General features: G+C 34.9%; 1 protein-coding gene across 1 annotated transcript in view; it reads left to right on the plus strand.

Moving 5' to 3' along the window:
• The window catches only part of LOC148956090 (unconventional myosin-Va-like), a 63403-nt gene that overhangs the window by 10359 nt on the left and 25757 nt on the right, over positions 1-27287 (plus strand). The window contains exons 2-4 of the mRNA XM_089089132.1: positions 236-456; positions 23807-23977; positions 26747-26930. Of these exons, the coding sequence (XP_088945258.1) occupies positions 236-456; positions 23807-23977; positions 26747-26930 (576 nt within the window). The remainder of the gene's footprint in view (positions 1-235; positions 457-23806; positions 23978-26746; positions 26931-27287) is intronic.

Consider the following 27287-nt stretch of genomic DNA (forward strand, 5'->3'; position numbering starts at 1 on the left):
CTGGTCCATATGGCGACACACTACATGAAATAGATAATACAGGGATTTAGTAAAATTTGCAAATGAATTGATAATCCAACTTCCGGCTGCAAAATATTTAGGATATGTTGGGACGAATATGTTTTCAGTTGCGACAGATAAGTGTTAGAAAAAAGGTAATTCCATCTGGTAAGTCAGTAAGCTTGTATCAAAATCTTACTGTGATCAAACATAAATCAAACTGAACACATTTCAGAGCCTGAAGAAGAAGAGGAAGAAGTTGGATCTCCCTCCTTGACAGCTGGTGTTGTTGTCAGTTCTGGGAACGAGGCTTCAAAAGACAGTGTTTCAAAAGTTTTTCTGGCCCTTCGGAAAAGAAATCTTTTTCTAGAGATGGAATGTGACGTTTTAAGAAAGCAACTGGACAGTTTTTTTGAAAATGGTCCGAACCAGAATGTTGTTTGCATGAAGTTGCAGGTATTTCTTCTCAGTTTCGGTAGCATTTCATTTTCTGTCTTTAGACCCCCGCCCCCTACCTTTAGTCTCAAGTTCCTTCAGTCCAAATTTTGGCCTGGAATATTTTTTTTTTGGATGCTGAATTTCTATCCCAAAGAAAAATTCAACGCTAATTCAACGATAATAACCCGAGAGGAAAAAATTCTAGTTTTACATTAACTTCAAATACTGCATGAGTTGTATCACAGGTGGTAAAGTGTCAGTGAGAGTGATATGCATGGTAAAAGCAAGTGAATTACAAAATATACATATATATATATATATATATATATATATATATATATATATATATATATATATATATATATATATATATATATATATATATATATATATATATATATATATATATATATATATATATATATATATATGCGAATTTTCTTTTCTTCAATTTGTAATGCAAAAATTAGATTTTGCTCTTTACTTAAAAATGTTGCATAGAATAAAGTAACACTTATTGCATAGGTAATTTTTGGCTCTTCAATTCTACAGAATATATTACAGTGTTATGAAACAATATCCATCTTTTTTAATTTAAACTGTAGACCTGAATACTGACTAAATAACATAGAAAGAGCATGGCAATGCGCAAGCAGGTGTACAACCACCACATATCCGATTGGCAGCAATGGTAGAATTGTTCAGTAACTAATGAGATGGATACGACGTTTTGCGTTATATATACATTTATATTATATTTTGCGCTTGTTTTCTTGTGGCTAAACATTGTATTTTAATCTTTTTTTGAGGGGTGCAAAAAATCAACCTCTTAATGGTTCCTTGATTCATTCTTGAAAACATTCTCCCTATTTAAATACCGCTCTTTTGGTGGACGGGCTCCTGCACAATGACAGCACAAATCCATTTTCCCACCTTTCTGCGCTTATGGACTTGGAATGCAGATGGAAATGGAAAGCGCAAATAATGGACATGGGGTGCAAGCTTCTGTGTAGCAATGAAAATATAGGCTATAGTTGAGGAGTAGAAGCCGTGACTTGTTTAAACTTGTTTGTTCCTTTTCATATGTGTTGGGAAATTAGACAACTCCAGAGACAAGTGTTATTCGCACGAAGCAACGATAAGACAAACCTTCAAAAATGACCTAGCGTCCAGCTTTCCTTTTATTTTACTTTCATCTAGAGATAAGGGAGATTTACATACCGCTGTGGTTTGCTTCAATTGGCTACGTTAGTAGGCTAGTGACCTCGCCTACAGAGCCTGAATGTGGTTGTTGCTGCAAAATTTAGTAATTAATGGTAACTTGACTCTTCCTAAGGAAACGTATTTCCAATGCTGTGCACAAATCCATTTTCCCACCTTTCTGCGCTTATGGACTTGGAATGCAGATGGAAATGGAAAGCGCAAATAATGGACATGGGGTGCAAGCTTCTGTGTAGCAATGAAAATATAGGCTATAGTTGAGGAGTAGAAGCCGTGACTTGTTTAAACTTGTTTGTTCCTTTTCATATGTGTTGGGAAATTAGACAACTCCAGAGACAAGTGTTATTCGCACGAAGCAACGATAAGACAAACCTCCAAAAATGACCTAGCGTCCAGCTTTCCTTTTATTTTACTTTCATCTAGAGATAAGGGAGATTTACATACCGCTGTGGTTTGCTTCAATTGGCTACGTTAGTAGGCTAGTGACCTCGCCTACAGAGCCTGAATGTGGTTGTTGCTGCAAAATTTAGTAATTAATGGTAACTTGACTCTTCCTAAAGAAACGTATTTCCAATGCTGTGGATTGGGTGTAACATGTAGGGACACATAATCCTTTGGGAAAGCTGAGACAGGACCACCTAAGGTAGAGCACGCGTTGATATTCACCTGCAAAACCGTTACCTTGTCTCACCGTTGCAACTTATGAGGACAGGAACGCAAGATCGTGGCGAACCTTCCGAAAACATCTGTCATTGGAGCCTTTAATTAATTCTCCGAATTACAGTGTAAACTTCTATTTAAGTTCTTTCTATATGCCCTTTTATATTGGCAGATGTAATGGTTTACGTAAATTCCAAAGATAGACGATAAACGTTGGTACATGGTCTTTATTAAATAACGTGAGAATACACATAGAGGAAATAAGGTAGCACAAGAACAATTAGATAAGACGAAGGCGGACGATGGACTGCTTTTAGAAATGAGCAAAGAATGTAACTTTCCTGGAACGGAAGTTCCAGCCCTGGGAACGACCCCTTTCCCACGACTAGCTTTTAGTCCCAAGAGCTCCCCCTGGACCGCTATCGTTGACGCATAAATGCCCAACTAACTAAGAAAGGAGATACCCGGAAATGCTTCTCGAATTGATGTTAAATACTTTACAGATTCTCCCCCTGTTTTAAGTTTAATTTCCCAAATTTGGCTTATCCCCTTCTCATTAAACCCCCAAACTTTAATTGAATTCAAAATATTCCCTTCCCAAATTATTCACTTCTCGCCTACTAACATTTTACAGCATGAACTAGTAAACAATTACATAATACAAACATTACACAATACTTGCATAAGTAAAAACTTACATAGTATAAACGAACCACACTAACAACAGTAGTCGGAAACTGGATATTTTAACACTTCATTTTTCTTTGTATACTTTAAAATAGACTTGTTCCCCATATCCCTGAATTTGATGAGGACAAGGAAAGTTGGGATTATGTATAAAATTTGAATTAGGGCAAAAGGAATGACCGGGAAAGGCTAATTAATCCTGAAAATACCAGCGACAAATAAATGAAATTGCAGAAACTCTAAAAATCATACCATGCAGCAATGACGTTAAGATGTTATTCCCAATAAAATCCTCGGGGTTTTATTGCTGCGGAACGTCTCGGTTTAGACCTATTTGGTTTTTCTCTACTAACTTGTGGTTCGACAAATGGCAGTACTACTGTTGATATCTCTACATAACTATTAGCGCTACGCATTAAAACCATCCCGTGAGGCATCAACCTCATCTCTCGAGATATTACAACCAGCTCCCTCTCCCTGGGTAGCCAAACGGCCCTGCGAGGCATCAGTAACATCTCGCAGTGCAACAAAAAAACCATCCCGTGAGGCATCAGTACCATCCCACGGGACCTTAAAACCAGCTCCCTTTTCCTGGGTAGCCAAACCGCCCTGCGAGGAATCAGTACCATCTCGCAGTGCAACAAAAAAAAACATCCCGTGAGGCATCAGTACCATCCCACGGGACCTTAAAACCAGCTCCCTTTTCTTGGGTAGCCAAACCGCCCTGCGAGGAATCACTACCATCTCGCATTGCAACCAAAAAAAACCGCCCGTGAGGCATCTGTACCATCCCACGGGACGTTAAACCCCGCTCCCTTTTCCTGTTTAGCCAAACCACCCTGCGTTGAATCAGTAACATCTTGCAGTGACCAACAAAAAAACATCAATTGAGGCATCATTACCCTCACACGGGACCTCAAAACCAGCTCCCTTTTCCTGGATAGCCAAACCGCCCTGCGAGGACTCAGTACCATCTCGCAGTGCCTTCTCATTATCATTGAGTCCAAATTTCACCCTCGTCAGCGCAGAAAGAAATTCATCGGAAAAAGAAGACGTGTCTCCTTTCTCCACTATCTGTTCTATCTGTTCATATTGTATTGCAACCTTATACGCATCACCTAAACAAAAAAAAATTCTACACTATTCTCTAACAAATACTGTTTGTAGGACGGTCTGATCCACTCCTTGAATAAATTTAGAGCAAATCTTCCAAGAACTACACCATCATCCCTGGCTTCTAAGGACACCCTAAATGACCTTCCTAATCTTTGCATCCTTCTATAGAATAGATATACCCTTTTCCTTAAATTGAGCCACGCCTACAAACTCTGCAACCATTTTGCCTACTATTTTGCCTGGGGTATATACTACAAGTAATCCACCTTTTAAACTTGACAAATTTATAATCGTGGGATCTAGATTCCCAAAAAAAAGGAGCGAAACAAACCATGGGCCAAAAATGGCGCAAAGCTTTTGAATCAGACCAATTTAACAACAACTGAAATTTTTTTTTTACTTTGCAACAAACTCAATTTTTGTAACTTTGTAACAAATTTTGTAACAAACTTAATTATTTTTCCACTTTCTGACTTTGTGAGTGGCGTTATTACTAAAAAAATGGGTCAATTACCGATCCTATTACTTGGGACTGTTGAGGCTGTTCTATTGGAGGATTAATTGGGGTGGTGCTCAGGGGAGTTGGAGGGTTTGTTGGGACCCATATCTTGATCTTTTGAAGGTAATCATAAAGTTCATCTTGATCGAAATCAGGATCATTTGAGTCAAATAAAAGAGGTGGCAATATGCCATTTCCCCTCCACTGTTTTACAAAATCAAAAGCAACCTTTTTGTTATATCCAGTTTCCGCCGGATCGAGAATAGGAATAAAAACTGACATATAGAGATTAAAATTTGAAAAGCAGTTATTCTAAAAATTTAAATATTTGTTTTAAACACCGTTCTTTAATTACGGACGCTAAATTTTGGGCAATAACTTCACTTCTAACAGCAAGGGTATAATAAAATTTACTGGGTTGTTTAATCGTGGTAAATCACTTACGAAAGATAGTCCTTTCCAGATCCAATTGTAGTTGGTTTCAATCAAATCACTAGCGTCAAATGTAGTCACAAATGAGAATTAATTTTCGATTATCGAATTCAAAATGTTAAATTTTGGTTGGAAACTGTCAAATGTATATCACACGTCGACTGTATAAAATCATGTAAAAAAAACACCAAACGTAGAATGGCTAGGTGAAGGTAGAAATGAACCGGAGACTCTCAGTTGTAGAAATTTGAATTAGCATGTAGAAGCTATCGCGAGGAAATCCATATTAGGCATTGTGTAACAGCCTATTTCAAAATGTTCATTTAAAAGAAAGTGTTTCTCAAGAAGGCGCTTTGAATAGAAAAAAGTTCAATACGTCGTAACATTTCGATGTCTTTTTATCAGTCTTTTGTAGTATTTGCGGCTCAATATCACAAGCAATTTTGGTAGCGGGCGAAATAGCTCTTCAATATGTTGCCAGTATTTAGCGTAAGATATCGTAAGTACATATAACGGTCACTCAAGTATCACTTGGAGGTTTTCATCTAGTGGTATATGCTCCACTAGTCTTAACCGCTTGCCACCACTCTGTAAACCTCTATTTAGTCCTTTCTATATGCCCTTTTATAATTGGCAGATGTAATGGTTTACGTAAATTCCAAAGATAGATGATAAACGTTGGTACATGGTCTTTATTAAATAACGTGAGAATACACATAGAGAAAATAAGGTAGCACAAGAAAAACTAGCTAAGACGAAGGCGAGAGATGGACTCCCTTTAGAAATGAGCGAAGAATGTAACTGTCCTGGAACGGAAGCTCTAGTCCTGGGAACGACCCCTTTCCCTCGACTAGCTTTTAGTCCCAAGAGCTCCCCCCTGGACCGCTATCGTTGACGCATAAATGCCCAACTAACTAAGAAAGGAGATACCCGGAAATGCTTCTCGAATTGATGTTAAATACTTTACAAAAGTATAAACGTTTAAATCTCAGGTTTTCTCGACTACGTCGATGAAAAACTCTTCAAATCAACCACCATTCTACACGCGACTTCTACACGTGACTTTAACGTCTGCCATAAGGTATGGTTTCTTAGTAATGTTACTGATTATGGCGGATCAGAATCTTTTGATCTGACCCTCTACCAGTTTGTTTATTTTGAGTCCAACCCGAGTCCAATCTTAATCTATATTGGCTTGTTGAGAAGCCAGACTGGTTAAGTACATAAAAGAACATCGCGAGAACCTAAAAATAGTATTTTTAGCTAGTTTAGATATTGATGTGCCAACCAACTGGCAAAATTGTCTTGTTTTGTTACATATTTTAAAGAATATCCTTCTGAAGGGCAAATTCAGGGGTCAATCACGTGCTTTTACTCCAAAATCTCTTACAGTTTAAAAGGTGGACTTTGATTTGGTCTTTGAAGGGTCAATTTGCACGTATTTTTCTAATTAGCCGAAACCACTCTCCAATTTTAGCATACAGTAGGATCCAATCCTTTGCATAATATTTTGGTTATGGTGGGATGAATAATTAGAATTGGAACCGGGAATAATAAAAAAGTTCTAGGATTCTTATGAATCACGTTCAAAAGAGAAAAAATTCAATTCCTAATACGACTTCACCATCATACTTTTGTTTTTAAAAACGAAAAGAAAATTGGATTGAATTTCCATTTTCTAATTTTTCCTATGGAATGCTTGCTAATTACTGCGTGATTAAGAATAAGGGCTTATATCATGGCAATTTTGCGTTTTTCTGCAGTTTTGCATCTGTCTTTGTGTAAGAGAAACTGAATATTGACAAAACTTATAAGTAAAATTTATAAATAAGAAAAAATCAACTGAAAACTAGACTAGTAAAGTGCAGAGAAACACAATATTTCACCTTCATAAGCAGCAAGGCACCCTCACTTCTAACGTAATAGACAAGTTTAAAACAAAATTAGAGCTAAAAAAAGAAACCAAAGACAACGTAAATTTGAAAGAGGAAAATCACGAGAAATAAGTGACAATAAGCAAGAAAAAATGTTGAAGAATTTATTTTAATTAAAGCGTGATTGTGCTATTTGCTGACTTAAGTTCTGAATTTGGCTTAAGAAGTTCAATTGTAATTTTATATTTTTTTTTTCATCGTTCTTAGTCTCCTTTTTGTTCAAAATTCTTTTGTTTTGATTTATCCCTCCTTCCGCTTTGTTCTCCTTATTGTCTACTTTTAAAATACGCAGTGCCCTATTTCGGTTTACTGCAAGAAGTGGCAAAGTTTTAACCTTTGGGTTCTTTTTTAGAAAATCGGTAGCTGCGGCCGGATTGGTGAATATGACGTTACATTTTGGAAAGCTGTGTACATTTTATCTTTCTGAATATTACTCTCTGAAAGTCCTATATCCTAGCTGGTTTTCTTGTTTTTTGAGTTTGTTCATTGCTAATCAGCATGATATTTGGTTTCATTAGTGTTGGATCTTTTAAAGTGCACTGTCATATTTATTCCTTGTTTAGAAGTTGAGAGAGTTTAATAATTATGTCCCCCAAGCATTTTTTTTTACTTTGAAGGATAACTGGATAACCTATTACTTCATTTGTCTAAGTTTCTTTTTTAATTTTCTATGGAATAGATGTTAGAAGTTCATTTTCATCTTGATTCTCACCTATTAGAAAAAACTCAAACAAAAGTTATATGACACTAGAACTTAAAACGGACATAAATAGTTTCTTATATGAGACCGGCTGCCACCTCGTCAGCCCCCTTTAGTACCATTGGTTATGATTGGTTACAATACTATCAACCATGGGGAAAAATAAAATAATAACGAATCCATGACATTTCGTCTGAACAAAAAAAAATTGTGTTTTTATTGATAAGGGCTTGATACTGCTGCAAAGGGATTTTCTGATATTCTGAATCTGATGGTATAGTTTTCAGCAAGATCACTCCTTATTTGGGGTGTTTTACTCCTTTTACGAAAATTGTCAACTTTTCTCAGGTTTTTAACTTTTGGTGGTAAACTTTAAACTGAAGAAATTGACATATTTCAGACCACCATTAAAATTTAATTCTTTGGATCTATGTATCTTTGTTATAACTCTCATTTTGGGGGTTGCGGTTACTATTAGCACGACTTTTTTTCTTGCCTTCATACTATTTGAGCTCATGTGGTTCAACCTTACTGGTAAATCCGTTTCGTAAAAATTTGGGAGAGAAAAACACAGTTTCGCCATTATCTAGGACATATTTTTTGACACAATATATTCCAGAATGTGCTTCTGACGGTCTCTACACTTATTTCATCCCCCCCCCCTAATTTTACAATATTATCAAACAGTTCGTGGTAGCGAACTGTAAGTAAGGAACGATGCGGCTCAATAGTAACCGAAACTCCAAGAAACAGAGTCATGATAACAATAGATACATCAAAACAATCGAATTTTGATGCTTATTCAAAATATATGAGATTCATCAAGTTTAATGGTGCCCATCAAAAGTCAAGAGCCTGAGAAAATTTGCCCAATTCTTGAAAAAAGGGGTAAAAACCCCAAAAACATTAAGTAATCTTAATGAAAATCACTAACAGATTCAGCCTACCAGAGAACCCTACTGCAGGGGTTTGAAGCTCCTATGTACAAAAATGTGGAATTTTGCATTTTTCTGTTAGGAGAAAGATCACAGATCCGTGTTTTTTTTGTTTTTTTTTTCTTCAGTGGTTGTCATATCAAACCAGTGATCATAGAAGATCGAGAGAGGGCTCACTTGATCAGAAATTAAAAGTTCTAGTGCCCTTTCTAAGTGAAAGATCACAGATGCGTGTTTTTTTTTCAGGAGTTGTCATATCAAACCAGTGATCGTAGAAGATCGAGAGAGGGATCACTTGATCAGAAATTAAAAGTTCTAGTGCCTTTTCTAAGTAACCAAAAATATTGGAGGGTATCTGGCCCCCCTCCTACGCTTATGTTTTCCCCTAAGCCACTTGATCAAAACTTTGAGATAGCCATTTTGTTAAGCATAGTCGAAAACCTAATAACTATGTCTTTGTGGATGACTTAATTCCCCACAGTCCCCGAAGGCAGGCTTCAAGCTATGAACTTTGCCCATTGTTTACATATAGTATTGTTTTCATGTGGGATTTTATAGTGGGGGGGGGGTTTACGTAGGGGGATCTTTCCAAGGAGAAATTTTTCATGGGGGAAGGGAATTTTCCATGGAGAGGAATCCGAATATTCCAGCATTATTTAAAAAACAATCAGAAATTAAATTTAAAAAAACAACTTTTTTCAAATGAAAGTAAGGAGCAACATTACAACTTAAAGCGAACAGAAACTATTACGTATATGAGGTGTATATCCTCTCGTCAATAGCTCGATCTTTACTCCAAAGTTTTCTTTAGTACTTTTGAAAGAGCCATTTATTGTAATTTAACGGCCTTTGTGATTCAGGTGTCATTCTTAAAGAATTGGGACAAAACTCGAACTTTAGCATTACCTATAAAAAAAAACTAAAGAAGGATATTCTTTAAAATATGTAACAAAACAAGAAAGTGACCAATTTTTTGCCAGTTGATTGGCACATCAATATCTAAACTAGCTAAAAACCCTTTGAGCCAAGTCTGGTTTTCGCATTTTCAGTTATATTTCACAAAGAATTATTGACCTAAAATGTACATCAATGTATGTATTAAGGATAGTATTTTGGTTGGCTGAGTATTGTCTGCAATCTTAACGTTCGTTAGATCTAGCATTATTGAATATGAAAAATTTCTATCGGACAGATAAAACCTCGGTATTTTTGTCTACCAAAAAAATTTTTTTTTCAGATCACAACTATATCTCGCTTGTATGTGTTAACGGGACTGGGAGGGGGCTTAGACTCTCCCCCCCCCACAACTTGAAGACTTACGATTTTCCACCATAACTAGGTTTTTTCATGGATTGTTGCCTTTTGTTTTACAACTGAAATTATGGGTTCCCTTCGAAACAAGTCTTCATGTATGTGCCTGATGCATCCAGATTTTTTTAATAATGCTGATAAATACTTCGATTCGTTTTTACATGAGATTAATAGAGTTTAAATTCTGCTAAATCTGTTTTCTAACATGGACAAAAATGCTTTTAGTTAGTATGTCAACCGCTACTGCATATCTAAGTTAACTGAAACAAATTTAATTTTATATCATTCATGTTGGGCATTTTGCAACACCTTGTGCCTAATGCATATAAAATATGCCTATAGTTGACCAGTTTTATATAAAATGATTAAAAATTGGTTCTCCCTACTTTGAATTGTGATCGTATTAGGATAGGGACCATAAGGTGGGATCAAGGATTGGGGAATAAAATATCGTCCTATCGCTGTTTGACGGGATGTGGTGTTGAACCAATGATAGTTTTCCTATACCAGGAAATGGTATATTGGAGAAATCTTACTAAAAGCATTTGATTTTTCAGATCAAAGTCGAAACATGAGTCCTTTTTTCCTATTTCCTTAATATGTCCAATCGCTTATATTTTTAATCTTGGTCCCAGGGCTCTTTATGTCAAATTAATTTCTGACTTTATGTCAAATTAAAGTCTTTTCGTAGTTAGATGAACACGCCAGTTATGCAGAATAATATTTTCTTTGTTATGTGACGGGGGAGGGGGGATTTGAATGTTTATCGCCCATTCCGGTCAAATACTCGTGACTAGACTATAAATTAACCCATCTAGATTTTTGAAATTATCCGGAACACTTTTTTTGAAATTATCTGGAACACAAGCTGTGGTTTTTACCCTCTTCTAGCTTTGAACACTTTTAAGTTTACAGCACTTTCTCGGCCCTCCCTCTTTTCGCTTTGGAAAAGAGTATGAAATGTTTGCTGAAATAATATTTAAATATGCATCGTATAATATAATGATTTAGAAATCCTGTGGCAATGAAGACCGACCGCGCCAGTTCTGCCGGGGGAATTTGCTGAATTATCTTCAGATACTGCCAGTTCTGCCATGGGAATTTTATGGGGTACCTACCGGCTGCGCCACTTGTACTGGGGGAATTTTGTTGGTTCGTGAGTTTCAATGGTTGTCAGCCCTGTGCAGCTTATGACTGCGCCAACTGTAATGGGGGATGGAAAGGAACGCGCCACTCGTACCATTAAGTATTTTATACTTATTTTATTACGCTGTTACTATTTTAAACTTGCGCCGCTAAAGATTACACCACTTGTAATGGGCAGTAGGATAAATGGGTGACCGCGCCACTTCCTATGGAAGAAAATAAAAAATGGATTAAAGTACTAGGTTTGAATTTCCTTGTGAGGTGATTAATTAGGCTTGGGAGCCGTCAATCCAGGAGCGTAATCAAACTTTGTAGGATTATCAGATCCCTTAGGAGCGTTTCCAACGGAGACAATTGAACTAGTTATCTACTTTGCGATAACATAACAGGCATATAAGTAAAACAACATAAATAGAAAAGTATTAGATTTATTGAGACTTATATTTCAGGTGGACAACATTTTTCGTATATGAGTAAGGATTCACTTCAGTCAGAATAACAATTTTATAATTGCTCGCAGAATGGTAGAAACATAATATCTGTCATCACAATGCCTATAATAATAACAATAGAGACAATCAACAATTTACGCAAAAAACACTTTTCTTCACTATATCACACTAGTCTTGATTCTGCGCGCTAAGAGCTATTTCACGATTGGCCCAACTCCTGTGGAGGGGCCGCTACTTGGCCATTATGCTTACAAACTAAACTCATTATGCTAACTGCCCATACAATAATTTATTTTCAATATTTTGATGATTAGACATTTCATACTTCTATGATAACTTAAAACTTCCTGTGAACTTTGTATCTTGTGATTTTTTATTGCCAAGTATTTTCGCGAACTTCAAAACCGTCTTCCTTAATTAGTGCCGTAATTCGACCGGTAGCTTTTCCACACTTCAAAACGTCTGGAATGCCACGAGGCATTTATCGGAAGTATCCTTAGAAGGAAAGAATTTTATTTTTTTGTATTTTAAATATATCACATATTATTCACGGTACATATTACCCTTCCCATTATTTAAGGACGTTCCGTCATTAGGATTTGCTTGCCCTTGGGTTTTAGAAATATTCGCGATTTATTTACTATTTGTACTACATAATTTTAATTGACATTGTATTATTTTATACTTTTATTTAAGCTTAATCAGGAGTGCTAAAAAAATTTCTGTATTACTTTTCTTATTTTATTATATATCCTTTTCTAATGTTCCTCCACCGGACTAAGATTATCTATGGTTACAGCCTAGCTACTATACTAAAGATTTTTTTTTCTACATCTAACAGTCATAGCTTCTACACTTTCAACCTTTTAAACATTATCATGGGAAATGTTTTATGTGGTTGGGGCTATACTATCACTATTTTAAGATATTTACAGTGTAATAATAATCATATTGATTGAAATATGCAAGTCTTTATCTAATGCTATTTATGGGATTATTATATTTATTATATTATTATATTAGGATTATTTTATTAGCTTCTGCGGTGATTCCTTGGTTAATCACAGGGGAATTAGTGTTTGGATTTGGAATGGGTCGACATCAAACTTTGATGACTCCTTCAACGTATCGTCTTTAACTTGTGGGAGGAGCATATTGTCACTGAGGGGTTAGTCACTGAGGTTAATTTTGGTTTCTGTAATTCAGTGGTTGGTTACCTGGTCCATTTTTCAGAAGTTATCTCGTAACATTTATGGGATAACAGAGATAGGAAGTAATCGCATTTGATAGATGTAATAGGAGGGATCCTAAAGAATGATAGAAAGAAATTCAACACGTAAATCTGCGACACGTAAAGAAATTTAGTTCATTGGATACTATAATTTTACAGTTATAGGATGCACGCGTCCATATGGGTTATCAATGATGACAATTTTGTACTTATCTCTTGCGCTGGTTGACGGGGTTCTCAGGATTGATGTGTTTATATAGTTCAATAATGCACTGGATGCACTTCGTTGCCTGTAATTTATGGTGAGTACTCATCGTTGGTTGAGGGATGATGAAAATAGATGCTACTAGGTTGTACCTATACTGGAATAAGTATTGTAACGAGTAATTTTCGATAAATCATTCCAATTCCTGCAATAAAAATAGCGAGGAAGAATCATACTCTCGTCAAAACGAGTAGTCATAAAGATTATTTAATAATAAGATCCAGTATGTTTATGGCGAGTTTTACGCGTTAATACAATGTTGAACAAATACATTAGTATTATTAAGCATATATTGATTTTAATAAAACGACATTATTATCATGTTGGTTTCAAATACATAGAATTTCCATTGGGAAATCTAAAACATAGGAATTTCTTCTAAGTTGTTATAGAATAACGACGATATAAGAGATTAATTCCTTTAACTTTAAGTAAATCCTCTTATTATGCTCCTTAGTATACGCTATTACACACACTTTATTTTAATTTCCTTCAACACTTAATAAATTCTACATTAGATTTAAAATAACCATTTAAACAGAAGTTACGCTACATCTTTAAGTTTGAGGTCTCAGTTTACAACATATTTCATGCCTTCATTGTTCACGCACGTCCGTGCTGTTTAAGAAATGCATGTTGCAGCGTCGTAACCGCACGGTTTTACGTAAACGACACTTACAATGAGGGAGCTAGACATGTGTTCATGACATGTGAATTTCTTGTAAGTTGTTTTCTAGACATGTGATCTAGTTATGTGTTCCAAAAAATGGTCGAAAGGGATTCAATGTGTGAATCTGCGACACGTAAATAATTTGGGTTCATCAAATATCATAACTTTACAGTTATATGGTGCATGGGTCCATAAGGATTATCAAGGGTGATATTTATGTACTTATATCTTGTACTGGTTGATGGGGTTCTCAGGATTGATGTGTTTATATAGTTTGATAATGTACTGGATACTGAGATTTATTAGATAGTGTTACCTGGTACATAATATGGTTTTTGATCGAGGAACAACGATCAAAAGGTAACCGTAATTTTCGTCCTAATTTCGTCGTAATTTCCCCTTTAATTTATGGTGAGTACTCTTCGTTGGTTGAGGGATGATAAAAATAGATGCTACTAACTTGTATCTGCATTGGACTACATATTGTAATGAATGATTTCCGATAGGTCATTCCAATTCCTGTAATAAAAATGACGAATGAAAGATCTTAAGCCGAACCGGCCAGCCATGACAAAAAACCAACAAAGAGAAAAATCTCTAAAAAAAACAAAAACAACCGAGACTGTGGCCAGTGGAGAGAAAAGAAAACAACAGAAACAAAACAACTCGGATATTTCGCCTGTATACGAACAAGGCTTATTAAGCACTAAATAAAAAAAATAAGAACAAGATAAAAAAAAAAAAAACAAGATAAAACTAAAAACCAACAAAACCACCACCAAAAAAAAACAACAAAAAAAAAACAAAAACATAAAATCGGCGCAAAATAAACCACGTAGGGAAAAGATGCTAATTCGCAACTTGAATAATTTATTTCGCAACTGAATAATTAAAGTAATTTACAGTTTTTTTATTTTTCCTCAGTTACTCTGGTGTCCTCACTGAAGTAACTCTATATTAGCATCTTTTCCCTACGTGGATTAGTTTGCGCCGATTGTACATTTTTGTTTTTATTTGTTTTTTCTTTTGGTGGTGGTTTTGTTGGTTTTTAGTTTTATCTTGTTTTTTTTTTTTATCTTTTTCTTGTTGTGTTTCTTTCTTTCTGAAGAAGCATTGTTCTTATAAATGCGAAATATACTCGTTTTTTTTTTTCTTTTTTTTTCTTTTATCCACCCTGGCCACAGTCTCGTTTGTTTTTTTTTGTTTTTTTTTTATAGATTTTTGTCTTTGTTGATTTTTTAATAAAAATAACGAAGTAGAATCACACGTTCTTTAAAATGAGTAGTCATAATACATAATAGGTAATACGATTGGGCACATTTATGGTGAATTTTACGCTACAAGACAATATTAAACAAATACACTAATGTTATTACACATATTGATTTTAATAAAACGACATTATTATCATGTTGGTTTCAAATATATAGAATTTCCATTGGGAAACCTAAAACATAGAAATTTCTTCTAAGTTTTTATAGAATAACGACAATATAGAGATTAATTCCTTTAACTTTAAGTAAGTCCTCTTATTATGCTCCTTAGTATACGCTATTACACACTTTATTTTAATTTCCTTCAACACTTACTAAATTCTACATTAGATTTAAAATAACCATTTAAACATAAGTTACGCTACATCTTTAAGTTTGAGGTCTCAGTTTACAATATATTTCATGCCTTCATTGTCCATAAATGTCTTTGCTGTTGAAGAAGCGCATGTTGCAGCAGGGTAAGAGTATGGCTCTACGCAAACCACAATTACAATAATGGACCAAAAAATATTAAGAACTAGTAGACGCCTCTATGTGCCCTCGTTTTCCGGTATCTTCCTTTTTTCTTGGCTTAGACGTTTTAATGGGGTTTCGGGTTTAACTTCTGCATTTCAGTCGTTTCCCCGTGTTCTTCCTTTGGGTTTTGCTTTCTTAGTCTCAAAATTCTTCCATAATTAAAAGTCAGTAAGGTTCTCATAGTCAGGGAAATCGCGAATACGAGACATACGGTCAGTAGTATGTTCCACCAGAAATTGGTTGAGAATAATCCGTATCTATTATCTACGTACGTTAATCTCTGGTCCTCATTAGTAAATAGGGGGATTTGGGAATCTAATGTTTCTCTTATTTTTGTAAACGGTAATGTCCCTTTATTCTTTTCTTTTTCGGACCATATTGAGGTTTTAATTTCCTCACTTTCTATATTCGGAATAGTGTACGACAGGTTGATTGCCTTAAAATAGGTAATTTTAGGACTTATTCTATTTGTGCTCGTGGTAATTAACGGCGTCTGAACTGTTGACTCTTTAGGTACAAGTCGACATCCTTGTTTTATGGTTATCGTACCCACATCTTGTAATAGTAATTCGGTCCTGTAACTTGGATCGATTCTTTCAGTATTATTATAACAAGACAATGTTCCAATAGTTTTTTTTGGAACAGAAAATTACCAAAGATCATATCTAAGTTGTATGAATATTTCTCGTTTAGTACTTTCTATCAAAGCTTCGCACGAATCAGGTATTTTTTCCTGTTGTGGGTCTTTCAAAAATATATCTAACGTACAAGATCCAGATTTGACGTTGTAAATAGGTAACGTTAGCTGGAATACTAGGTTTATGAATGATACGCACTTTTTTTGAACGTAGTATGTTGAACAAAATTTTTCTATAGCATTTTTATAGTTGTATGATTTTTACTCGTAAACTAAAAGTTTTTAAATTATTATTCCCTTATGACGCCTATCCATTAAAAATCTCTTAAGCGGGGCTCCCACGGCGTCAATAAAGTTAATAAAGCATTCCACAAAGTTACATACCGTAAAGTTCGTCGCGCTAACACATGAATTTTGCCTTCCTGACTTTATGGAAATTTTTTGAAGCAATTAATTTGAATTATTCACACGTTCATTCTTGAATATATCTAACATTATTTTTGATAACTTTTTCAATTTAATAAGTTAGTCTTAAGTTAGATGTTGTTTTTACTTTAAAATTTACTAAAGAAGGCTCACAGATAAAATGAGGACCCAATTCTTGACACATTACTTCACTTATTTCCTTGAATGCATTTTCAACACAAATTTTGTCACAAGGGGAACATAAGTTCCCCTTGTGAGGAACTGTATATTAAAGATTTATTTCTCACTAGTGAAATAAGCAAGTCTTACTGGTATTAGGGATTTTCTTTTAGGAATAACTAAGTTTTTCATGGCTAAAAATTCTTCAAAGTTTTCCCCATCGCTATCATTTTCAAAATAATCTTCCTTGAAATTAAAGGGTTTTAGCTCTGCCAATCTCGATTTAGGGGGCTTGTCTTCTGCGTCTAGCGAATCGGTAGACGAGGGACGCGATACCCATATTTCTGGGAATTTGGCTCTTTTTTTAATCGGCTAACATGTGCCTTATAGGTTCTTCCATAATCGGGGTTCGCAATTTTAAAAATAAAATCGTGATCATACTGTTTTACTATTCTATACGGTCCAGAGTATTTACTGGAGAGTTTTTTGCCTTCCATCTTTACCTCGGTCCTTAGGTAAACGCAATCTCCTATCTTAAAATCTATATTCCCTTTGACTTTGGGTAGGTTTATTAGCTCTTGGCTTATTTTACATTTTTCCAACTCTTGTTTTACTATTTTATAAGTGTTCCTCATCCTATTTATGAATTCTTGTTTGTAATCCTCCGAGTTATTATAATATTGTCGGGATTCAACAATATAATGATACGGTATTCTGAAGTTGCGACCAAATAGTAAATAAAAAGGGTTTTCTTTGGTTGTTTCTGAATAAGCAGTATTGATTATGTTAGTTAAATAAGGTAAGAATTGAATCCAGTTATTCCTGTTTTCCTTTGTATTAGTGCTTAGTACATTTGAAAACATTTTATGCCTATTTTCTATTTAACCATTGGCTTTTGGGTGATTTGGGGATGTCACCAATTTCTCTATGTTAAGAAAACTCATTAAATCTTTTGTTACCTTTGAAACAAAATTGCTTCCGTTATCACTTATAACCTTATTTGGAATGCCAAACTTTAAAAATAATTTCGCTAACGCCTTACTCGTGGCGTAAGCGCCTTGATTCTTTAATGCTTTAACGAAAGTAAATCCAGAAAAGTGATCTATAACTAAAAGAATACAATTATGGCCCCTGTTGGAAACAGGTAAGCCTCCACTAGTTCCATACAAATCAAATGAGATAATATCGAAGGAGGACCTCGTTACCGGGACTCTTCCCATTGGGGGAATAGGATAGACTTGGGGGTTTTTTCTAAAGTTACACGCTTCGCAAGTACTTACAAATTTTGTAAGTTTTGTTAATGCCGACGGCACATAAAAATATTGTTTTAATTTATGGAAAGTTTCGTTACTCCTAAATGTCCACCTATATCTGAATGAAAATATTCAAAGGCGGGTATTATTAAGTTTTGGGGTAATACAGGTATTATTGAAGTTTGGTTTCTATTTGCCTCAGCAGTCACAATTCTGCATAGTATTTCTTCATCAACATCATAGTAAAAATTATCTATTTCATTTCTAATAGTTTTGAATTTATCTGGTAACACGTCATCATTCACAAAATAATTAATAACTGCTAAGCACATATCGTCTTTTTTTTATTTCTTTTTATATTTTCTAAAGACAAGGACAATAGTTATCCTTATTTTCTCTTACTGTGTCTTTGACTTTGTTTTCCTTACATTTATGGTTACTCTTAGTATTGATAGCGTTAATTTCGTTCTCCTCGGCTTCCGATGGCGTCCTCGGTTTCTCGTTTTCAGAAAATAAAAACTTGTTGCTTTTCATCTCCAAAGGAGAATTTTCTGGGAATCTACTCAAGAAGTCACAAGCTGCATTTTGTTTACCTTTTAAATATTCAAATTCATAATCTAGATCCTGGATTTTCATAATCCATCTAGCTAGAATTTCCGTGGGGTTTTTATAAGTGTGCAAGTACTGCAGGGATTTGTGGTCTGAACGTAGTTTAAATTTTCTGCCAATCAAATAATGTCTAAATTTATCCAAGTGGTGGATTATAGATAATAATTCTAAGTTTGTGGCGGAATAAATACTTTCACCTTTTGATAAAGTTCTACTCGAATAGCATATAACTTTTTCTATTTTTTTTTATTAGAAGGTCCTTGTAAAGGATCAGGGTTTCCTCTGGGAATTATTTGCGAAAGAATAGCACCAATACCTTTTGAAATAGTATCGGTTGTGATCACAAATTGTCTGTTTTCAAAATCAGGCAGCGATAATATTGGTTCCGAAGTGAGTGCCTTTTTGAGACAGTGTAGGGAAGTTTGAGCTTCCTGGGACCAGGTAATATTTTGGGAGTTCCCTTTGGTTAACTCCGTGAGGGGTATCGCAATTTGGGCATAATTGCGCACGAATTTTCTAAAGTAGCCAGTAAGACCTAAAATTCCTCTTAATTCTTTCATAGTTCTAGGGGGTTTGAGGTTTTCAACATATTTTAGTTTGTCTGGGTCTGGGGATGTCTCTCCTTGCGTCACCACTACTCCTAAAAATTTAATTTTAGGTTGAAATAGATTTATTTTTTCAGGCCGGCATTTTAAATTGCCCTCTCTGAACATCTCGAACACTTTAGCTAGTGTTGCTAAGTGTTGCTCAGCGTTTTCTCCTACACGTATGACATCATCAACAAAATGAATGATATTCTTTAATCCTCTTAATAGGTGTAATAAGGGTCTACATCGTGTGCTTGGACTCGTTTTAATTCAAAAAGGTATTTTTAAGCATTCGAAGAAACCGCTCTCAGTTGTAAAAAATGCGGTTTTGTGAAGAAATTTTTTGGCTATAATCACTTAATTGTAACTATGGGTAAAATCCAATGATTTAAATATGTCGTTTTTGTTTAAAGGAGATTGGATGATTTAGTCTATTCTTCGTAAGAGATATTTGACACTAACTATTTGTTTTTTGAGTCCTCTGTAATCTACAACAAGTCTCAGGTGACTATTCTTTTTTGGGACCAAGACCACTGGTGCAGAATATGGACTTATACTGGGGCGTATACTCTCATTTTTTTCTAATTCATGAATTTTATTTTTTAACCACTCTTTGTGCTTATACGGTACACTATATGGCTGTTTCGAGACAGCATTACCGGTATTTAAAATTGAATGTTCATAGAACGGTTCAGTCCGATGTCATCTTCAGATACGGAGAAAATATTTTTAAAATTCCACAATAATTCGCATAATTTTTTCTTAAGTTCCAAGTCAGTAATATGATCCATATTAAATTTGTTTAAAAATTGTATTTGTTAATTGAGGTTTTAATGCCGTCAACAAGGTTTCTTTTAGAATTTTCTCACCTATCTAAATCATTCTCCGAGATAACTTGGATTTGAACTAGACATGTTCCCTTTTTATTGTAATTGTATCATTTTCGTGGTTATTAGTTACCCAAATAAAACCTCCTCCTTTGTAGTAAGATATAATATGTTCTTCGCATGACAGATTTTCAGTAATTTCATTTGACGGGATCGCAAGTCATATTTCGGATTTGCTATCTATTGGTTCAATCATCTGTGATATTTGAATTATTTGCATCGTTTTGGGAGGGATTTTTGTTTTCCGTATTGCGAATCCATAGTACTTTTCTTTATTGTCATTGTCTATTAAATTTAGACTGGCGCTATCCGCCAATAACATTGGCTGCGCCTGAACCGCATTGGGGCTCACTACTTTTTTCCATAATTCCACTTTTTCCTTGATTTCATTCGACCTATATCGTCGCATATCTCCTATTTTTATTTTTGCAGATTCATTCCACTTATTATTTAAATTTACTTCATTTCTGCAATGTCTCCCAGAATAAGTAAACGAATTTCTGATTATGCCATGTCCTCTTTGTAGCAAGACATGAGGTTCAAAAGAATGCGACATTATACCGCCAGAAATTTTATTTACTGTTACATTCTCTTCGTAACCTCTGTTACAATTTCTTAAGGTAGGAGAAGGGGTATTTGCCGGGTACACAAGCCTTTCGTTCGCTACGTCTAATAATAATCTATTAGACCTTAAAAAATTTGCGCCGATGATGGCTTCATACGGAAAATTGTCGCATATTATAAAGTTTGTCGAAAAAATTCTATTATCCCTTTTTACGTCTAGGCGAATTGAACGTTTTGGATCCAACCTATGCCCTGTTACACTAGTTCAGTTGGGATTATTAAAATTCTTCTGTCGCCTAATATGTGGAGGCAACATATTAAATACGCATGAGTTTATGATATTAACCGTGGCACCAGAGTCAATTAGTGCCTTAAAGTAAGCATTCGCTACACTAAAATCATTGAATATAGGTAACTTATTATTACTATCACTAAAGGACGGTACTATTATTGGGTTGGACCCATAAAATATTCTGGGCCCCTTCTGGGTCCAATTTATTCTTCTGAGGGGCCTGACAGATTTCCCTGCAGATTTATTTCATACGTCGGTGTCTGCAATAGAGATTCATATATGTCCATAGAATCTCTAGCTAATTGATTTAGATTTGTTTGCCGATTTTGCCATGTATTGTTATGGTAGTTTGGATTTCTTGCGCCAGTGCCGGGTGCTGGTGTCGACTGCAAATGCCGTAGCCTTGAAAAATTTGCATTTCCTGTCGGCAAATTTTCGGGATTTCTATATACCATCCTTGCACCATTTTGGTTTTGACGAGTATTTGGGTTTTCGAATCGATAATTATTTTGTCTATTGGGGGGAGGGTTAAAAATTCTCTTGGTACGCATTGTGAGGTACTGGTGTTTGCAATTTTCCCTGCCTCTAACCTTGTGCACTATTGGTGCTAAAATTTGTTCTCCTGAACAAATGGTTTCCATAATTTTGCGTATTACCGACGGCATTCCTTGGTGCCGTTATGTCTCTAAACCTAAAGCGGCACTCTCTCGTGATATGCCCAGGTCGATTACAGTTATAGCATTTTACAATTGTGGAACTATTTCCATAATTGATTGGTTTAATGGGCTGAAAACGTACTGTTTTCTGCCTCAAGGTTTCTTGCGTTCTATTTCTTTGTGACACTGGGGAATTATCCCTTGAAAAGAAATTTGGAGAAACCTGACCTTCAAGTGAGGCTAGCCTTGAGGTCGATTCTCCTAGGCTATTTATTTTTGTTTTAATGTCATTTGCTACAATCGTATCAATTTCAATCAGTAGTCTCACCTCCTGAACTGCAAGATACAACGTCTGAATATTTTGGATATTACCATCGTTTATAATTTTGGGGGTAGTCCTTGTAAAAAGGCTTGTAATATGATTTTTTCATACAAGTCTCCTGAACCTTTTCCAATTTTGCTTTTATTGAAATTTTTATATTGTTAAGATATCATCCTAAACTCTGTGTATGGTCTAAGCATACCGTTCCATGTTTTAATTTATTGTTGAACTAGTTTCGATAAATCTATCCTTAAATTCCGTTAACAATTTGTCTATTGTATTTATTGGCAAACTGTCATCATCTCCTACAGTATTTTCAATTTGCTTTAGGAAGGTCAAGGCCTGCCCTCTTAATCTTAAGAGAAGTATGCCGACTAACGTTTCTATCTCTGTTTTTGTAATTCTACAAATTGGGCCAATTGGATATTGAATTCGTCGACATCTGTTTGTCCATCATATTGCGGAATAGATTTTGTTATTTCTACATTTTTCGCAACCAACTTTTGCGCAATTAATAGTTCGCTTAATTCTTCTGACATTTTTGCGTTTGAATAACTCAAAATAATTTTTTTGCACTTAACCTATTTGGGGGAGACTGCTATCTCCTATGATATATTCTTAAAAGGATTCCTATAATAGCTTAGCGGTTATAGGCCTATACATTTTTTCTTATAAGTCTGTATCTATCCGATGATTTAAATTTAAATTAAGAAGTTTGTAGCATAACTAGTTCGCATGTTTTCCTCCAAGTTTTCCGACCGCGCCACTTCCTATGGAAGAAAATAAAAAATGGATTAAAGTACTAGGTTTGAATTTCCTTGTGAGGTGATTAATTAGGCTGGGGAGCCGTCAATCCAGGAGCGTAATCAAACTTCGTAGGATTATCAGATCCCTTAGGAGCGTTTCCAACGGAGACAATTGAACTAGGTATCTACTTTGCGATAAGATACAGGCATATAAGTAAAACAACACAAAAAGAAAAGTAATGGTTTTATTGAGACTTATATTTCAGGTGTACAACAATGTATGTATATGAGCAAGGCTTCACTTCAGTCAGAATAATAATTTCATAATTGCTCGCAGAATGGTAGGAACATAATGTTTGTAATCATAATGCCCATTATAATGAAAATAGAGATAATTAATAATTGACGTGAAAAAGACTTTTCTTCACTACATCACACTAGTCTTGATTCTGCGCGCTAAGAGCTATTTCACGATTGGCCAAACTCCTGTGGAGGTGCCGCTGCTTTGCCATTATGTTTACAAACTAAACTCATTATGCTAACTGCCCATCCAATAATTTATTTTCAGTATTTTGATGATTAGACATTCATACTCCTATGATAACTTAAAACTTCCTGTCAACTTTTTATCTCATGATTTTTTATTGCCAAGTATTTTTGTGAAATTCAAAACCGTCTTCCTTGATTAGTGCCGTAATTTGACCGATAGCTTTTCCACACTTCAAAAAGTCTGGAATGCTACGAGGCATTTATCGGAAGCATCCTTAGAAGGAAAGAATTGTATTTTTTTGTATTTTAAATATATCACATATTATTCATGGTACAATCTTCTCTAAAAATTGTCCCACCTATTTTTCCTGGCCGCCCCAGAATAGCACGCTCCCTTAGTTTTTCCTCTTTTAACGCAACATTAAATGGCTATAAGTTCAATGATTGATCTTACTATAGCTAAACGGGAGAAGAATTGCTGCCCGAAAAAATATTACCTAATTCTGTGATGTCAACACGCTTATTCTCGAACCAACAGTATTGGCATTGGGCAAGTTGTCAAAACAGATTGTCAGAATGCTCGCAGAAACTTCATTGTTTATTGTTTGGAAAATCCGAATTGTCAGTGCAGAAACTCTCTAATCTGGTAATTATCAAACGGTAGCAGTAAAGGAAAATTTATGATTTTTAAGGTTGAAAAGCAGCGCTGGAAACAGGAAGAAGGAAGGCTAAGGGACATCACCGCAATACAACAAAAAGAAATCGAAGGGTCCATGCCCATCAATCAACAATCATTCACTTTAGAGGAAGATTATGTGTATCTGCTTCAAGAGAATGTTAGCTTGAAAGATAAGCTTGAAAGTGTAAGTTGTCATTTCAGTTCCTTGATATACTTCTCTCTTAGCATCAACATGCATGTTATGGTTTGGACCCGCTTAAATCTTTATGATTAACGGAGTGAAAACCTGCTGAAATTCTTCGAGGAGGGTTTTTTTTTCTGTAGACACGGGTCTGTTATTTTTGTGATTTGTTTTGTTTTTTTTGCCTGAAAGTCTATTTTCTCGAATAATGAAAAAAACACTTCTTTTATTATTTTTTTCTTCTATGGAGGCTAATGAGCTAATATCTTACGAAATTCATTATAGAGTTCAGGCTTCGGGAATTTGCCCTAAGTTGTTGATTGTTGATTTTTGTCTGCATAGTTTATTTACTTATGGAAGGATCTGAATTCTTCTAATAACTCATTCATTAAACAGTTGCTTTTAAGTATTGGCATTACAGATGTCGACGGTCCTCTCTTCTTGTATGCATTGCTTCCTGCGAATTTCTTCATTTTTTCATTCCAAGTAATTTCTGCTGAAATTCTTTATTGAAGGCAGCCCTTTGCCTGGTAGGTCATTTTCAGTCATTTCCTTTTATATTTTTTTTCCTTTTATGGAGGCAAATAAACTAATATCTTTCGAATTTAGTTAGTTTTTATTCTGGCACCTGTCTGTTTTAAGTTTGAAACCTAAAATATACAGAAAGCATGACGAATAATGAAGTCAACTTAGACTGGGCATAAATCGGGATGAGTGGAAATAGAAATATGGATTTGATTTCATTCAAGGCTATCCATTTCAAGGCTTTTTTATGCGTTTTTTACTTTGTACTTTCTATACTTACTTTAAATGTGAAAGGGAGCAAAAGCAACATTAGGTTTATTATTAATGCATATCTTGGTGGTAGTGCCTTGTTTCCTATTTTGTCGTTCTTTTGAATTCGAGACGAGGGCTATTTTTTGTATTAAAAAAAAAAAGTTTAAAAGAACAAAACGGGGTATTGAATTTATTACATTTTTAAATTTTAAAAGAAAAATAGGGTGTTGTTGCTGTCCCTCATAGAGACTGCGTGACTGGGAGTTTGGGTGTCATTTACTTGAAAACTAAATAGAGCACTTCAGCTGAAAGCTTTGTTTAGCCAGTTTGTTTTTTCTACTTATTTGGAAGTAATTAATTTAAAAGTTTCAGCAGGGTAACAAAAATAAAGGCTTGTTGGGAACGGTATAAAATTAAATAAAGGGCTTAAATTTCAAGTTTGGTTTAGCCAATCATTGTTTCTACGTGTTTGAAAGCAATGGATTTAAAAGTAAAAACATAAATAAGTCTGAAACTGAAAATTAAACACTTACATTGAAATTTCTGATTATCCAATTGTTTGGTTCCTTCATATTTGAAAGTAATGGATTTAGAAGTAAGAATAAGGTAAAACTAAATCAATTTTTGCATTTTTTTTTTTAGAACAATCAAGTTCGGTGTTCTAAAACCGTCCAAAGTCTAAAGATTCATTTTTACGTTACTGAAAACTCATCATGAACCTTATAAACATTTATATTAGCCTGTAGAATTTCTAAATATTTGAAATGAATACGTTTATGAAGAAACCATTTATGAGAATTTAATACACATTAGTCTAACAAAACTAAATTGATTGCTACAAATGTGCTGATTCTGAAAAAAGACTTGTTTAATTTTTAATTAATTGTATTTAATGTTTAATTTTATAATAGACTGAGAATGAAAAAAATGTCAATAAAGGGCAAAATTACATTTTAGTCTTTAGGGGATTGGAGGGTTGAAGGGAGGCGATGTCCCCTTAATCGAAATTTTGTGTTGATACTTGGTTTTGGCGGAGGACAGTTTAAATTATCTCAGCATCCTTATGCCCTTATTCATTAGATTATGATGGTTTTGTTTGCAAATTGAAAAAGGTCTTGGGAGGGTGTAAAGTGGGAGGCCTGTGGATTGATTGAGATGGAGGAACGTGCATAACTGTGTTTGGCCTCAGGCGGCTTGTTGCTGCAATGAGTTGTGTTAGCAGTAGTAATGCTAGTAGTTTCAAAAAGGAACGTTGAAAAAAAGTCCATAACCGAACTCTTTTATGGAAACACTGTGATAAGAAAAATAAGTTGCTGGGTTAACCATAATCTCTTGAAAAAATAATAAAGGGAAAATAAATTACACTTGACCAGAATCTAAATAGATATCACCTTAGTTTAATATAATTATTCATATTACTTCCATAGCCCAGAGGCTTCTGTAACAAGCACGTGAATTTTAAAAAATATATTGGGCGCGCCATGACAAGCTGTATAGCCTAAAATTGTTTCATCTTTAAGTTCTTTTCCTGGGGTTTTCCTTACACTGACAAATTTAAAAAGAGCATTGCATAATATAACAATCAGCTATATTAGATATATCCAATTTGAGGTCAAAGCCTCCCTGGTGAAAACTGTGCATATGTGTCAGGGGGGGGATCTGGTGTTTGGTAAGAAGTGTGGGTTCATCATCTTGTATTTTTATTTATTTGTATATTCTGCCCTAAAATATACTTTGCACTTTGGAACATTTCATATTCGAAACAAACATGCCGCATTTAAGTATCTTATTATTCGAATATTGCTGCAGTCTCTTTTACTACTTACTATCTAAGCTCTGCTCAGTGGGGTATTCGGCCCTCGTTACGGGTTCTCGCTTCACTCCGGTTGGTGCTACAGCATTTGACAGCTTTCGGATAGCCTCCGGTTCTTTCATTAGGAATAGGCATCACTGGACAATATAAACATCTCTTATTTCTTACCCATTTAATTGCAGGCCCTAGCGCATATTGAGAAGTTGGAGAAAAAATTTAGTTTGACTAGAATGCCTGAAATACCTGAAACAACCTCAGCAAACTTGTTAAATGGTTCTCCAATCGTCAAGAAAAGGTTTCAACCTCAGGGTATATTGAAGTATAATAGTTCTGACGCAGAAAAGTTAGTAGAAAAGATTGTCTGCCGTAAGTAGTCACTATTAACTTTTGTGTCAGGTATGTTAAAGCTATGGCTCGTGGTGTGGGCCACTATTTTCCCAAGATTATTTAGATTTAGAGTATTTAGAACCGCTCGATTCGAATTAGAGACCGTCGAATTGAAAAAGCTTTTCATTCAAATCAGTTTATTGTCTAAGACCATCTATAGATTCACTAACTTCCTCCTCTGTTCTACAGCGCTATAAGAGAAAGTTGGAAAGAAACACGTTCACATATTCTGAACATAAAAAAACTGGATAAAAACAAACAACGCAGAAAGGAAACAGAAAACAGAGCAAATAAAAGCCAAAATTGGAAGAATTAAAAAACCTAAAAAAAACAAAT

Source organism: Artemia sp. Qi Xiang Cuo, chromosome 1 (assembly GCF_049724085.1).
Source record: "Artemia sp. Qi Xiang Cuo chromosome 1, ASM4972408v1, whole genome shotgun sequence".
Lineage (NCBI taxonomy): Eukaryota > Metazoa > Arthropoda > Branchiopoda > Anostraca > Artemiidae > Artemia > Artemia sp. Qi Xiang Cuo.